Source organism: Sorex fumeus, unplaced genomic scaffold (genome assembly GCF_029834395.1).
Source record: "Sorex fumeus unplaced genomic scaffold, SorFum_2.1 ptg000086l, whole genome shotgun sequence".
NCBI classification, from domain to species: Eukaryota; Metazoa; Chordata; class Mammalia; order Eulipotyphla; family Soricidae; genus Sorex; species Sorex fumeus.
The window spans coordinates 36736328-36752185 of NW_026606143.1; the positions used below are offsets into that span (position 1 = coordinate 36736328).

At 44.0% G+C, this 15858-nt stretch overlaps 1 protein-coding gene across 1 annotated transcript in view; it reads left to right on the top strand.

The window, feature by feature from the left end:
* The window catches only part of PIR (pirin), a 95488-nt gene that overhangs the window by 69571 nt on the left and 10059 nt on the right, over nucleotides 1–15858 (top strand). The window contains exons 7-8 of the mRNA XM_056131230.1: nucleotides 6182–6226; nucleotides 15742–15824. Of these exons, the coding sequence (XP_055987205.1) occupies nucleotides 6182–6226; nucleotides 15742–15824 (128 nt within the window). The remainder of the gene's footprint in view (nucleotides 1–6181; nucleotides 6227–15741; nucleotides 15825–15858) is intronic.

Genomic DNA, 15858 nt, shown 5'->3' on the forward strand with positions numbered 1-15858 from the left:
CTTTCCATGTGCCCAAGATAGAGCCAAGCGCTTTCGAGGGCAAATTCCAGTACTTATTTTGTTGTTGTTGTTCATAAAACAGCAATCAGAAAATGATATAGAATCCTCTGGAAGCTTAGTCTGCTCTTTCGAGAACAAATATTCCCATCAATACAACAATCTCTGGACCGGGCATTTCTAACTGACTCTAACGCCGCCTATTCTTGGTTTTCTTTGAAAAAAAAAGCCGTGGATTATTTATCATTCTGCATTTAGCAAATTCTTATCCATTCAATATCAGTCTGGCTCTCGGAGAAACCGCCCTGCTTACCTTCGCTGAGTGGCGTGCAGTTCTGTGGGCGGGCGGCTGGGTCGCAAAGGGTTTGGGTCTGCTGGCCTGGACCAACCTAGATATACCAGAGAGAAGAGACGCAAGCGCTTTAGGGGGAAACACAGAGCACCGCGAACGGTCCTTCTGAGAGGAAAAATCTGCCTCACACATTCACGTGCACACCAGTGTGCACCGTCAAACACACATGTGCATGCATGCATCCATGTGCAGTCTCTGGGGCTGCTGTGCAAAACGAACGCTTGCCTTGCATGCAGCCGAACCCTGCTTACACACGCCCCGCTCTCGCCGATCTCTGCAGTTTCCAAAGCCAGAGAGCGATGCTCGGAGCCTGGCCCGTGTGCCCTCAACCTGCCCGTTCCCAGTGATCCCTGCAAGGTGGAGGGTCTCCCAGGTTGGAGGGGGATCCCTTTCCACAGACGCGTAACTCACAGACTTGATCCCGGAGCCTTGCTCGCCGCCCTCCTGCCTCCCCTGAGCGCTGCTCGCAGGCGTCTGACTGGCGGGACACTCAGGTGGGAATCTGTGGGGGAGGGGCGGGACTCCAGCAAGTCTCGCGAGTCTTCCCTCCCCCAATCAGGGCCCTCTGCGCTCTTTGTTTTCTCCCTTCCATGCACGGGACGGGGGAGGGGCATCATTCGAGGCTCCCTGCACCTTCCAAGTGGTCGCTTGTATTTAAACCCCCATCCCCCCTTGTCTTTCTCAAGCAGCTCTGCTGCTCTCACGCTCAACCTGAGCACCCTTTGTAGCAAAGTTAACAATTTGGTTTCTTTTTCTTTTTCTTTTCTTTTTTTTTGCATTTTGGGTCACACCCGGCAATGCACAGGGGTTATTCTCCTGGTGGCGCTCAGGGGACCATATGGGATGCTGGGAATTGAACTCACGTCGGCCGCGTGCAAGGCAAACGCCCTAACCACTGCGCTATTGCTCCAGCCCCAACAGTTTGGTTTCTTAAAACAAAAAACAAAACAAAACAAAAAAAAACTCTAGATCGTCTAGCATAACTTGTGGAAGTTGAAATCTACGTGCACAAGCACATACATGTTTGGTTCCATTTTTAGTGGTCCCATGTACTCCGTTGCCCCTCAAGACGGAGCACCGGGCCAGACCAGACTGATCAGGGTCTGCGGTCAGGGCCAGGGGTTACGGAGCCGGAGCTGTAGCACCACAGGACGGCTGCTTGCCAGACCCGGGTTCCATACACCAGCATCCCACACGGTTCTCTAAGCCCTACCAGGAGTGATCGCTGAACACCGATGCGTGTGGCCCAAAAACCAAAAAAAGGGGGGGGGGAGGGAGAACCGGGGGTTGAGCCTGCTGCTGTGAGAATTGGGAGGCTTTCAGGGTTTTCAGACGGGCTTTAGAAAGACCCTATTGACTGTAGAAATGAATCCAGGTAGGGGGCACTTTTCCCACCTATATAAATAATTTTACCTCTAAAATAAAGATGAACATGGACGAGAGGCATGTATAAATAAATCATCACAGTTTTTCACTGATAGCATATCCACTCCCTCATTTTTGGAAGTTTGTTTTTAGGAAATATGTACGGATAATTATTTCCCTTGGTGGAGGGCCATCGGGTCTGCAAGTTTAGGAAATAAAAATCTTTCAGGAAATAAAAGCTCAAGAAAACTTTAAGGGATAGCATACTCGCTTTTGCTTTCGGAAAAGAGGGTTTGGGGGAGGTGGGGGGGGTTGGTGGCTGAGCCTGCCGACTGGGTGTCTAATATTGTTGCAGATTTAACATTAAGTCACCATTTGGGGGAATGAGGAAGGGGAGGCCCCAGGGATAGTTGTGGTATCACCCCGAAAGGGAGCACACTGTCCACACAGAAGACAGGGAATCTCTTGGAGGGCTTTGGGGAGCAGCGCTGTTTTGGGGTCTGGTGATAAGCGTGAGAAAGGGATGAGACCCCTCTCTACTTAGGCCTGTTTCCCCCTCCCCCCCCCTTTTTTTAAAAAAAATCTCTCCCCAGAACAGAGTTTCCTCATGGATTTGGTGAGCTCTGAGCTGGCTCTGCATTTACTATCTGCACACATTGATAAGGGATTTTCTGACAGGAGAATAAGGAGATGGGTTACGGCGAGGGATGCGAGCCCAGGAAAGCTCTCTATGAAGATTTCGACAATAATCAGGAGCCTCCATGAGAAGGGTTGCAAATATAGACCTTCCCAACCCCCCCCACACGTCCGTCGATTGAAAAGCGTGTTTCCACGCCCACCCCAAGATGTTATAACATCGCTTCTTTCCCTTTTTTCCTCTGGAAGACAAAGCAGAAAAACAAAAACATGCATCCAATCTAAAGGGGTAGGTTCATTCCCTATAGCGGCTACAGCCGAGTTGATGATTTCAAACGACAGTAAGTGAACAACCTTACACTTCTGGAGGTCTCAAGATGGGCACCAAGGGCTTAGTAGGGGGGAGTCCCTTGTGGATGGTCAGAGGGGGTGAATCTCTTTTGCCCCCTCGACTCCTTCGGCTTATCATCACTATCCCTATTTCTTGGCTATTTCTTGGCTGGGAGTACCTAGCATTTGCAACTGCCACTGAAATCATTTACATATTATTCAAAAGAAAACTTCTGGGGGGGGGTGATGGAGTGCCTAAAGGAAGTCAGACGTAAATGTGTTGATTACCCCATCCTCCATGGCCCGAGGTCAAAGGGGACCTTCTTCCTGGTTTATCTTTACCAGAAAGGAGGAGAGGGGGCATGAGCACCTGCATTTGTATAGAAAAGGGAACTGGCAGGTCCTGGCCTCTCAAAGCAGTAAAATTGTTTTTGTGTGTGTGTGTTTGGGGGGGGGGGGTTCTATTCCTGGTGCAGGACTTTAAAGTGGGAGAAATTGACAAGGATCTGAGAATCCCACAAGCCCGCTCTTTGTCCATGCAATCTTGCTAGTGGCAAGAGGGAATTCTGGTAATACTAATAAAACATGAAATTTTAAATACAGTCATCGCGCACAGCAAGTTGGCTGTTGTTCTGCTGTGGTTTTAAATGACAATGCTTACGAATCTTCCAAGCAAGTACAGATGGGAACATGTTGAGAAGGAAAACAAAAGAAAATCACCCCTGATTCCTGATCCATTTTCTCTAAACCCACCCCTTCTAACCGGTCACATGGATTGTGTTATTCCTACTGTGGATAGACTCTGCATTCTCGCAGAGAGCAATTGCTGCGGGCAAAAATAAACAGATAAATAAACCAAGGATGCCCTTCAGAAATCAACTTAGTCATCTCTGTAAGCAAATGTTTGGTCTTCTTGGATCACCAGGAAAAAAAAAATTAAGTGTGGAGTAAGAATGAAGCAAAAGGGATGAGTGGAATAATAGTAAAATAATCAAAATAATTCCCAGTAAGCCCAGTTATGCTGTAACTAGGGAACCATTATATATTTTTTTTTCATATCATTTAACTGTGAAGAAGGAATTGGAATAATGTGAAGTAATTTGTTTTTCCATAAAGGGGCCTGGAAAAGAATATTTCATTTGTCATTTCAGGGTCATTTTAGCCCTGCCCTGTTCCCTCCATATACATGTTACCCAACACCCTAGCAGCTACGGAAATCACTGATAGCGTTTCCCCCAGTACCTAAGGGGGGAAAGGGAGAAAGAGGAGGCCTCTAAGGCCTCTGAGAGGAGACAGAAGTGGAGAGAAGTAGTAGTAAAGTGTTTGCATTTAAAAAGAAGTTACCACTTTAAGAAAAAAAGAACCAGCTCCTGGGGCTGGAGCAATAGCACAGCCTTGCAGGAGGCCGGCCTACTGGGTTCGATTCCCAGCATCCCATATGGTCCCTTGAGCACCGCCAGGGGTAATTCCTGAGTGCAAAGCCAGGAGTAACCCCTGTGCATCACCGGATGTAACCCAAAAAGAAAAAAAAAAGATCCAGCTCCTGCTTGAAAGGAAAACAACGGGAAAGCACAAATATCAAAACTGCCAACAGTATTTGGATTAGGGTAAATCTATAGGTCAGTTTCAAATTGCCACTTTCACATTTTGCAAATATTGCCAAAGGAAGGGGCCAGTGAGATAGTACAAGACTCGGCTTCCATCTCTGCCACCAATATGGTCCCCAGCACTGCCAGGGATGATTCCCTGAGCTTAGAGCCAGGTACAGACCCAGCTCTGAAAAACCAAATGAATTTCACATGAATGTGTATTTTATCTAAGCAGCTGATAGAGACAGGCTTCCCAAGAAAGTCACACTGGGTCTGATCCCTCCATCCCCCTCCCCAAGAGAAAGAAATTTACATATTTGCGCTTGGAAAAAGAAACTGACAAACTTTATAATGGGGAATTATTTTTAAAGAAGCAAATAGGAATGTGCCCAGGATGGATTCTACATCAAGACTGGATTTGGGGCTTTGGCATCAAGATTCCATAGACAAGGCAGCTGATAGGCAAGTAGAATTGGATGCTAATAGCTGGAATCTGTTTTCAGTGGCTACGGGACCCTCCCCCAAAAGACACAGCTTCAACCCCCCTGGCTCAGCCTTATTCCCCCTTTGTGTCCCGACCTCTGACACATGACTTCCAACACATGACCTCCGACACATGACAGCCCATTTGGGTGGAAAAGACAAGAGGGTCAAGGAAGAGAGAAAAATCTAAGCGAGCTCTGAACTTTACTTCCAGAACTCTTAGGCTTACTCAAGTAAATTCTCGCAGAGGAAGAGCTACCAAACTTTTGCAACCCATCCAAGCATCTTTCTTTCATCGTTCAGATTTTCTCAGCCCAGACTCAGTTTACATTAAGTTTCATCAAACTTTTACCACCACCCTCTTGTTTCTGTATGTCTCTTGCATGTCTTCCAACCCACCAGCCATGGGAACCACATTCCCCCCAGAAGGAGTTCCACACCTACCTGGGTCCGGTTTGCTGGAACCCGGAACACCGTGCTGGCTTCTGAATGTCTCCTGAAGGCACCTGAAGCAATGTCCTAAATGCCTTTAGGAGCTTGGCACCTCAGCTCCACTCCGTGGCACCTGGTCTGTCTCCTGGGCCACAGAAGGATGTGAGAGGCCAATGAGAAGCCGGCACCGGTGCAGAGAGCAGCTGTCAGGTCGAGCCTGGTCTGCACTCCCCGGGGGGGCCCCCTTGCAGGCAGCCGGGCAGCCTTTATACCCCTTCTCTAAATGCGCATCCTCAGAAAACCATGTGGACACTCCCACTGTACTCACAGGATGTTCCGAGGATCCCCTGTCTGTGGCATAACTCCTGGATCACCATGTCTCAGAATGGAGACTTTGTTTTAGGAGTGCGAGAAAGCCAAGGGGCTAGAATGGAAACAAGATTGAGATTAAGTGAAGAAAAGCACCTTTCTAGCAGGACCTTCACTCCTTCAACCACCCAGCAGTGTAACAATCTGAAGATAAACCAGGCTGGTAATGTTGCTGGAAGGAACAGTGTATTAGCTGATTCACCCCCTTGGATCTAATCTATACCTGGATGAATAGTATAGTGTCTACTTAAGTAGAAAGGCTGGAGCACGTGCTAAGCCTGCAGGAAGCTGGGGTTCCATCCTTGTCCTGCAAGGTCCCCCAGGCACTGCTGGAAGTGAAACCCACCTACCCCTGCAAAAAAAAAGCGATAATTGGGTGAAAAGGTTTAGGAATGTGTGCATACATCTGTACCTGAGGGAATATATGCATTGTAAGCAGCTCTTAGGACTTCAATTTTAAAATCTACATCTAAAAGAAAATAAAAGAGTCACTCTATACCTTTATCTTGGAGATGGAAATGTTTGTGCTCTATATTCCGAGGTGTCTGTGACATATATTGTTTTTTTTTCTTTTGTTCTTGATGGCATCATGAACACTAATCTTTTAATGTTGCTGGTCCCTTTTCAGGGTGGACAAGTTTCATTTATACCATATCTGGAAATGTGCACATTGGTAAGTTATGACTATTTTTCTTTGGGTGCAATTGCAGTGTATTTTGAAAGTACAGTGGGTGGAGGGGAGGAACTATAGAATGTTTCATGTAGTTGAGTATTAGAAGTCCTCATGCTTAGCCCTAACCCTTCTCTACATCTCAACGTATGTATCTAGGTATGTTCAGACTCACCTGCCATTTTCCAGCATGTTTGGTGAGGAGAAGATCGTGATGTCCCTTTCTCTTTGGTTGTATGCAGATGGCAGGTTCAGGCACAATTACATATGTTACTCAATGCTAAGGTGTAGGCAGCCTCCATCCAGAGGCACCTGGATATTAGGAAAGTCTCTATAGTATTCACTGGTGCCCTGCTCACAGTTCTGGGTTCTTTGTCTGCCCTCACTTCCTGATGCCAGTAGTGTGCCTCTTAGCCTGCAGGACTTAGCTATGCCAAAAAGGTACTGCTATCTTTTTACAGTGACAGGGAGGCAATATCACTTCCTGTTGGTGATGTAAAGCATATTGGGTGATTGTGTATGTATTTTGTAAAATATTCTAGATAGGGGCCAGAATGATAGTATAGTGGGGAGGGCACTTGCCTTGCACACAACCAATCTGGGTTTGATCCCCAGCACCACCAGGAGTGATTCCAGAGTAGAGCCAGGACTAAGTCCTGAGCACCTCTGGATGTGGCCCAAAAAAGGGTAAATATTCTAAAAATTAAAATATATATATGTAACTATGTAACTTGCTGATTTAGCACACAGAGAAATTCTCTTTAGCCTTCTGATCTCATTTAAATAGGATTTCTGTATATTAGTGTTTATAGACTTTTCCTGGAGTTTCCCCATGGGATTATGCACTTGATATTTAACCCTTGGTTGTCTGCCTTCCCACTCCTATCTACCTTCCTTAACCAACTGCTCCATTGATGCTGAATCCTGGGATCATCTTCCACATAAACTCTGTGCAGTTAAGTTTGCATTTCTGTGCTTTCGAGATAGCCTATAGAGAACCAGCCTCCCCTCATTCCTGTTCTGCTCTTCATGAGCAATAATGTAAGTACAGCGAGAGGGCTGCAGACTCAGAATACCATTTTTCAGGCCCTCTGGGGTTGGGTGCTTTCCAGACCTCCTATGAGCAGTGAACTTCCTGGGGTTCAAACATGGCTCCCCGCTTAGCCATTCACTCCAGTCCCAAACAGCTGGCTTACTGATAACATCTGTTGAGGTTCAAAGGCTACACTCAAAGCTATTTAAACCATTCTTCGTATTCTCCAAAAGGGAACTTCAGTTGCCTAAAAATATTCTTCTGGAAAATAATGGTAAAACAGACCCATGCATTTTGATTTCATGCAGTAAAAATGGGCTTAGTTCCTCTTTTATTGCAGACCGATTCATTTATGAATCAGAAGCAAAATTTATTTTAACATTTGAGAAAATATGAAAAAATGTCATGGTATTTTTATGCAAAACACTATGAAGGGTTCTCAGAAAATATAGTTACCATATGACCTAGTGATTAGATTTTTGGTATCTACCCCAAGAACATAAAAACAGTAATTCAAAAGATATATGCATACCTGTGTTCATTGCAGCACTAAATACAATAACCAGGATATGGAAAGAACCCAAATATCCAACAGCAAATAAATGAATAAAACAGCCATGGTATATATACATGTTGGCTGCGCGCAAGGCAAACGCCCTACCGCTGTGCTATCGCTCTAGCCATACATAACGGAATTTACTTGTCTAAAAGAAAACATAAAATCTTGCGTTTTGCTACAGTTAGATGGAACTCAGTGTAGTCATGTTAAATGAAATAAATCTGAAGGAGAAAGACAAACACTGGACTCATCCGTGATATCTAAAGAGGCAAGGAAGTCCAGAGACATTACAGGAGGTAGGGCACTTGCTTTGAATGCAGCCAACCTCTTTTCAGTTCCTGGTACCACATATGGTCCCCGGAACACCACCAAGGGTCACTCCAGAGACAGGAATAGCTCCTTGGCATTCAAATAAAATAAAATTGAGAAAAATAAAGAAACATCCTACAGTGCTTTCAAGAACAAGATGAAATGGTTAGGGCATTTGCCTTGTTCATCCAGAGCTAGGTTATAGAAACTTCAGACAATTGCCAAAAGGGGTGGGGGGAGGGACAAAGGGAATAGACAAGGTTCAGTGAAAATAAAGCCTTGGACTCTGACATCAGAACCAGGTGGAAGTGGGCTGGTGGTCAGAAAACGAGGTGGACGGAAAGAGACCTTGGAACATTGGTAGTAGAGGACTTTTAGTACTTCGATGGTGGCAGTAGTGGTGTAGAGAACTTTGTACAAAAGCATATACAGGGGTCAGAGCAATAGTACAGCGAGTAGGGAGCTTGCCGTGCATGTGGCCGACCTGGGTGCGACCCCCGGCATCCAACATGACCCTCCCCCAAGCACCACCAGCAGTGATTCCTGAGCGCAGAGCCAGGAAGAACCCCTAACCATCGCTGGGTGTGACCCAAAAAGCAAAAAAAAAATCATATACATTAACGCTATTGTGAACTCTGTTACCTCAATGATAATAAAACAAAAATTGAAACATAATAGTATCACAAGTCAGTGTGTACACACATTCAATTGCTTTAACCATTTGGAAGAAATAAGACATCATTTGCTTTATGATCTTTTGAGAATCTTGAGCACATAGTATTTTATAGCAAAGGAAAGTTAAAAACCATCTTTTGGGGGGTAGTACCCCTGATTTATGATTTCAGGAGAAACAGAATAATCTGCACAAATGGAAAACTAGGAAATCATTTTTTTTTCTTTTTTGGTTGCATCCAGCGATGTACAGGGGTTACTCTTGGTTCTGCACATAGATATTATTCCTGGCAGTGCTCAGGGGACCATATGGGATGATGGGATGCTGGGAATCAAATCCTGGTTGGCTGCATGCAAGGCAAATGCCCTACTTGCTGTGCTATCACTCCAGCCTCGAAAACTAGGAAATCTTAAAGTGGCAAGGATGCCAGACACTTTGTGCAGAATGGGCAAAGGTAAGAGAGGCACAATTTCCATGAAGGGTCGGAGAGCCAAGCTTCTCATCACTTTGGACCACAGGGCAGCTCTTCCAATAAGAAAATTGACTGATGGCACTGACTGGTGGGTTTCATATATTTTTCATGTTTACAAATATAGAAACCTTTCTTAGCTGTGGGCTTCACCGAAAGCTCACATTTGCTTTGGTATTGAACTGGCATTGTAGAGATGAGAGAGGAAAAGAAACGCATCATTTTCAGAACTCTTCATCCATAGTTAGCATGTTACTTCCTAGTGGACTTCAGTCCCACAATTGCAAAGGGTAAAATCTCAAGCTTTGAAGGTCACGAATGACTCCCGCATCCACCAGTGTACCTGCAAGCGAGGCAGGTCCTCAACCATCTCTACTCATGGGCCTGGTCCCCTCTTACGTGCATGAGCCATGGATCACCATTGTCAAACATCAAGCAGGAAATGGGGTCACAGATCAAGGTGGCATCTGTGCAGAGTAAACTGGGGATGGAGAGAGTCCAATTCCCCAAATTGACTCCTTGACTGACTACATGACCTCATTGGAATTTTATCTCTTTCCCTCGCTGTTCCCAACCCCCCCTAATCAAGATGTTACTAAGAAAAGTGAAAGGGCAAGAAAACAACCAACAGAGAAAAAGAAATGACAAAGCAGGAAGAGCTATTATATATATACATATATATATAGTTATTATATATATAGACATCTAAAACCCATAAACAGAACTCAGAAAATATTTTCTGACTTAACTGCCTGTAGTGTATCTTGCATGTTGAAATCATGATAGCACCAGCCCACCAGAGATGGCAAAAACTTATCAGCAAAAAAAAATGTCTTTTTCAAAATATTAAGCATTCCCATTTTCACATACACACACACATACACACACACAAGGATACTGGAATAAATGGGTCGGCCAGCCACATGCAAGGCAAATGCCTTACCCCTGTGCTATTGCTCTGGCTCCCGATACTGGAATAAATGGACAGAAGTTTGGGTTAAATAAGTAATCTGCAGAGAGCTCATACAATGCAGATTTAGGAGGACTATTACTGGGTACAGGATTATTTATTCAGGGAGTTGAAATAAATGAGTAATAGTAGATTGAGTTTGAGTATATTCTGGTGGATTGCTTTTGGTTTTCAGCCACATCCAGCTATGCTCGGGGCTTTCTCCTGGTTCTGTGTTCAGGGAACCATGTGGGATGCTGGGGATTAAAACCCAGTTGGCCTCTTACAAGGCAAACGCCGTACCTGCTGTACTAGCTCTCCAGCCTTAAGGTGGAATTTTGAACATTAGAAAGTGCTGGACTAGTTACTCAGACCTTTAAAGTCAACTTGAGGGGCTGGAGCAATAGCACTGTGAGTAGGGTGTTTGCCTTGCATGCAACCGACCCAGGTTCGATTCCCAGCATCCCCATATGGTCCCCTGAGCACTGCCAGGGGTAATTCCTGAGTGCAGAGCCAGGAGTAACCCCTGAGCATCACCGAGTGTGACCCAAAAAGCAAAATAATAATAATAATAATAATAATAATAAAGTCCAATTTGAGTAGAGCAAAGCTATATAATTACTTTCTAGCAGCACTCTGAAGAAAAGAGGGGATTAACGGAATTAAAAAATAATAGAAATACTACTCTTTATTTTTAAAAACTACATGAGGTTTGCTCTTTCAAGCGTGTGTTCTCTCTTGAATATGTATTAATCTCTCTCCAAGGTTTTTTCCACTCTGAAGAAGCCTGTGTTCTCTCTTTTTGCTCTTTCTCCTCAAATCTTTCTAAGTAAATTTCTTTCAATAAAAACAATCTTAGGCTGGAGTGATAGCACAGCAGGTAGAGCGTTTGCCTTGCATGCGGCCAACCCGGGTTCGATTCCCAGCATCCCATATGGTCCCCTGAACACCGCCAGGAGTAATTTCTGAGTTCAGAGCCAGGAGTAACCCCTGTGCATTGCCAGGTGTGACCCAAAAAGCAAAAACAAAAAAAAAAATCAACAATCTTGCTTCACACACCAAAAAAGTATTTGAGACTTTTTTTTTGTTTTTCAAGGTTCTTATTAATCATTAATGTATAAAAGCCTAAACTGTTCAATGTTAGCTTTAAAATTTGTGTAGGAGGTATGGGGGAAAGATCATTAACAGTAATCTTCCTCCCTTTTTTGGTACCAGAGATCTAACCCAGGACCTCACATATGTGAGACGTGAGTCAAAATATTTTTTCACTGAAGCAAGTCCTTCTCTCACCCATCAGCTGAAATCTATGCAGTGTCATTTAAAAGAAAAAAGAAACAGTAGATCCAAGGATACCGAGATCTAAACTCTGAACTCCTTCTCTACTGCCGAAATGAAAATGATATAACACATTAACACAAAGATCAAAGGGATAGAAGAGTTTGGCCCTAATCCCAAAGCAAGGAACCACTTTTCAGCTTGGTTGCCAGTCCCCTAGAAGGACCAGTATCAAAAATACTTTTGGGGCTTAGAAAATATATTTAGAAATCTAACACTATTGGCCTGCAGTTATTGAAGTTGATAGTTCAGTGAAATGAGCAGTTAAAGGATTCAAACTTATTTCAAACATTATGCCTGCTTAGCCTATGCTCAGCCCTTTGCTTCTGTTCTCGGTGGCATTAAGTTTGGCATCAAATCTGGAATGAACAGCAAAAGTGGGGAGCACCCTGGAAGTCCTCATGTTCACCTTCATGTATTTCAAATAATGATTAACCAGGCGCTTCATCTTCATTCCATGCCCATTGCGGTGAGGCATCTGGGCCTTCAAGATGGTCCCCTCCCCTGGTCCCCCTGCTCATTGCTCCTCCCTCCAGTTCAGAGGGAAACGACTCAGACTCTCAAATCTGCAATGCCTTTTGCAACAAGTAAAGGCTGTCTCATGATTTAATTCGTCCAATTGCTAAAGAAAGCCCTTTGAACTATTACGGGAGAGATGACTGAAGTGAAGAGGTCCTCTAGAAGGATGTCAGCAGTACAGGGACATCACTAATGATTCAATCACAGGCCTATCTTGACTGCATTTCTCAAAATTAGCTAAGGAGGGCATGTGTGTGCTTTAATTTAAAATACAATGTTGGGGCTGGAGCAATAGCACAGCGGGTAGTGCATTTGCTTTGCATGCGGCCAACTTGGGTTCGATTCTCAGCATCTCATATGATCCCCTGAACACCACCAGGAGTAATTCCCGAGTGCATGAGCCAGGAGTGACCCCAGTGCATTGCCGGGTATGACCCAAAAAAAACAATCAGAGGCCTATCTTGACTGCATTTCTCAAAATTGGCTAACAAGCGCATGTCTGTGCTTTAATTTAAAGTACAATGTTGTGGCGGTTTATCTTTTTCAGTGAATAGCCTTGGCGAAATAAGAGGGTTTCCATTGTGCACAGAGAATGAATGCTATCAAAATCTGTGATAGAAATTCTGGAATGGGTGCAGCATAGAATAAGTGGGACAGCAGTTCTCGTGAAGAGAAGAAAAATGAAAAAAAAAAACCCAATCTGGCATATGGGGAAAAGGTGCCCAGCGATTAATCACCCCCTGAAAATGCAGCACAACTTTAAAGTATGTTTTCAAGTATTTTGCCCTTTTCCGACTGTTTAGGACAAACAAAAATATTTGCAATTCAATTGTTTTCAGTTAAATTTTCCTTAACTGCACTATTAGATTTAACATTCTTGGCGAAGCTTCTCAATGGAAACTATTTATTATCTGATTTGGCTCTATCTATAATTGAAAGTAGTCAGAAATAATAAAATATATTTTCTTTGAGACTTATTTTAGGTTCAGGAGATAACCAGATGGGTGAAATAGCACAGATATGATATGAAGATAGACTGAGCCTTTGATTTCTGTGAACCTGTTTTAAACATGTCACAAAAATAATACGGAAGCTGAGGGTACACTTAGAATGATTAACCTGGAAAGCTGAACCCAGCGTCCGTCTGCGGGAAAGCCTGCCTTAGACCACGGCCTGCTGCAAATGACCTCTGCAGTAGCAGCTCTGTGAACGCTCTCCTAGATCAACGAGAACAACGGGCAGAAGTTGCATTCCATATAAAGTTCAGAGAGCTCTTAGGAAGACAAGAACCTGTTTCTAAATGAAAGTCTCCTCACAGACCAGTGAACATCACAGTCAAATAAGCTATCCCAATAGTAGATGGAGAGAAATCCCAACTCGGCATTATCTTGGAGAATTGACCTTTGCCAACTCACTCCCTTAAAACCTAAGGGCCGCAGAGGAGGGGGGAGGGGGGATGGGGGAGACGGATGGGGGGGAGGGATGCTGGGAACATTGGTGGTGGATAATGGACACTGGTGGAGGGATGGGTACTTATCATTGTATGACTGAAATATAAGCATGAAAGTTTGTAAGCCTGTAACTGTACCTCACGGTGATTCATTAAAATTAGTTAATTAATTAATTTTAAAAACAAGAGAAAGGGCTTTATAAACTGTTTTTGTCTATGTATCATGAAACATCTTATTTGATAAAACTCGGACCCAGGAGTGCGCTACATAGATAATGGTTGATATATGTCTATGTGTTACTTGAAGTTCAAGACATGGTTCATAGCAAACACACTTATTTATGTGTGGTACCAGGGACTCAACCCAGGACCTCATGCATGTAAGGCATGAGTTTTACCAGTGACCCACATCCTCTGTCCCTATAAAGCTCGCTTAACAAAAGGTTTTTCCATATCACAGTTAAAAATATTTCCCTGGGGCTGGAGTGATAGCACAGCAGGTAGGGCATTTGCCTTGCACGCGGCCGACCCGGGTTCGATTCCTAGCATCCCATATGGTCCCCTGAGCACGCCAGGGGTAATTCCTGAGTGCAGAGCCAGGAGTAACCCCTGTGTATCACCGGGTGTGACCCAACAAGCAAAAAAAAAATATTACCCAGCTCCAAGTGATATTATCCGTAGCCTCTTAGCCACTTCTTATCAACAAGTCCTTACACGAGTAGAAAAATGATAGAGTTCTGGGACTAGAGCGAGAGCACAGCGGGTAGGGCATTTGTCTTGCATGCAGCCAACTCGGGGTTGATTCCCAGCATTCCATATGATCCTCTGAGCACCGCCAGGAGTAATTCCTGAGTAAAGAGCCAGGAGTAACCCCTGTGCGTCACCAGGTTTGACCCAAAAAAAAAGTTAAAAGAAAAGAAAAAACAGAGTTCTATCACTCACGTCTGTGACATTTGTTGAGTTAAATCACAGATGGGAAGGTAGTCTCCAGTGCTGTGCTAGGAATCACTCTTGCTAGTTCCTGGAGTCAGTGGGGCACCCTTATCCAACTTCACATTAGTTGCTTGAAATTTGTCATAGTCGGTACATTTATAGCACAGAAATTGGCACACACTACAATTAAATTTGTTTTCCCCCTTATCCCTCAAATCCTGTTCTTATCATCATGTAATCAGCGTGCCCATACCTCTCAGACAGATGTTCTCATTTCTTTGGGGTTTTAAAATTATTTTGTGGTCACATCCAGCGATGTTCAGGATTCCTGGCTCTACACTCAGGAATCACTTCCGGCAGTCCTCGGGGCACCATATGGGGTTCTGGGGATCCAATCTGGGTTGGCCTTGTGCAAGGCAAGCACCCTACCTACTGAGCTATCTCTCAAGTCCCTGGGACAGAGGTTCTTTGTGTATATGTGGGATGTGGGGGTACCAGGTGCTCTTTTAACATTTGTTCATTGCATTTCTCTCCTGCACAATATTTCTTAATTCAATAAAGTCAGTAACATGTTAAAAGAATAAGTTTATTGGGGCCAGAGCAATAGTACAATGGGTAAGGTAGGAAGCTTTTCCTTGCACATAGCTGGCCTTTGTTCAATCCCTAGTGTCACATATAGTCCTGCTCACAGTACTGTTAAGGGTGATTCCTGAGCACAGAGCTAGGTCCTGGGGTCACAACACAGGGTGTGACCCCAGGACCAAAAAAAGAACAAGTTCATGGAATAGTTATATGTTTGTATTTCTGAAGACATTTGGAATAATAGGATAAAGCAGCAGGCTTTCTCTGAATTCTAAATAATGATTATCATAAACTGTATTCAAAAGTATCTCCAACTCAGTCATATTATACAAAATAAGTGATTTCTCCTGGAAGACCGAGTCACTGATCCAAACTGAAAATCCTGTGGTTTGTTGGCTACATTTCATGACTGGAGGAAGTGTGCTTTTCCGTTTGTATTTTCTTTTATATTTTCTCATATAACCTATGAGGCATGGCATTAAGGGAACCACAATGCAGGATTCACTTTCTTATTCTTTCCTACCATCAGAAACAGCCTGTTTACAGCTTCAGTAATTGCAGATAGAATCGCTAAGACTTTAGGAGTTACCCAAGTGTATGTACAGAATTGATATTATCATTACCTTGCTACCTAGCTAACCACTTCTGTACCCATAGACATATGTGCTGTCATGAGTATTGAACTGAGCGGGCCATCATTTTTGCAGGACCTGACCAGGCACAGCAGAAAATAGAACCTCATCACACAGCCGTGCTGGGAGAAGGTAGCATTGTCCAGGTGGAAAACAAGGTAATTATCAAACATCTTTTATTTTCTTATGCTT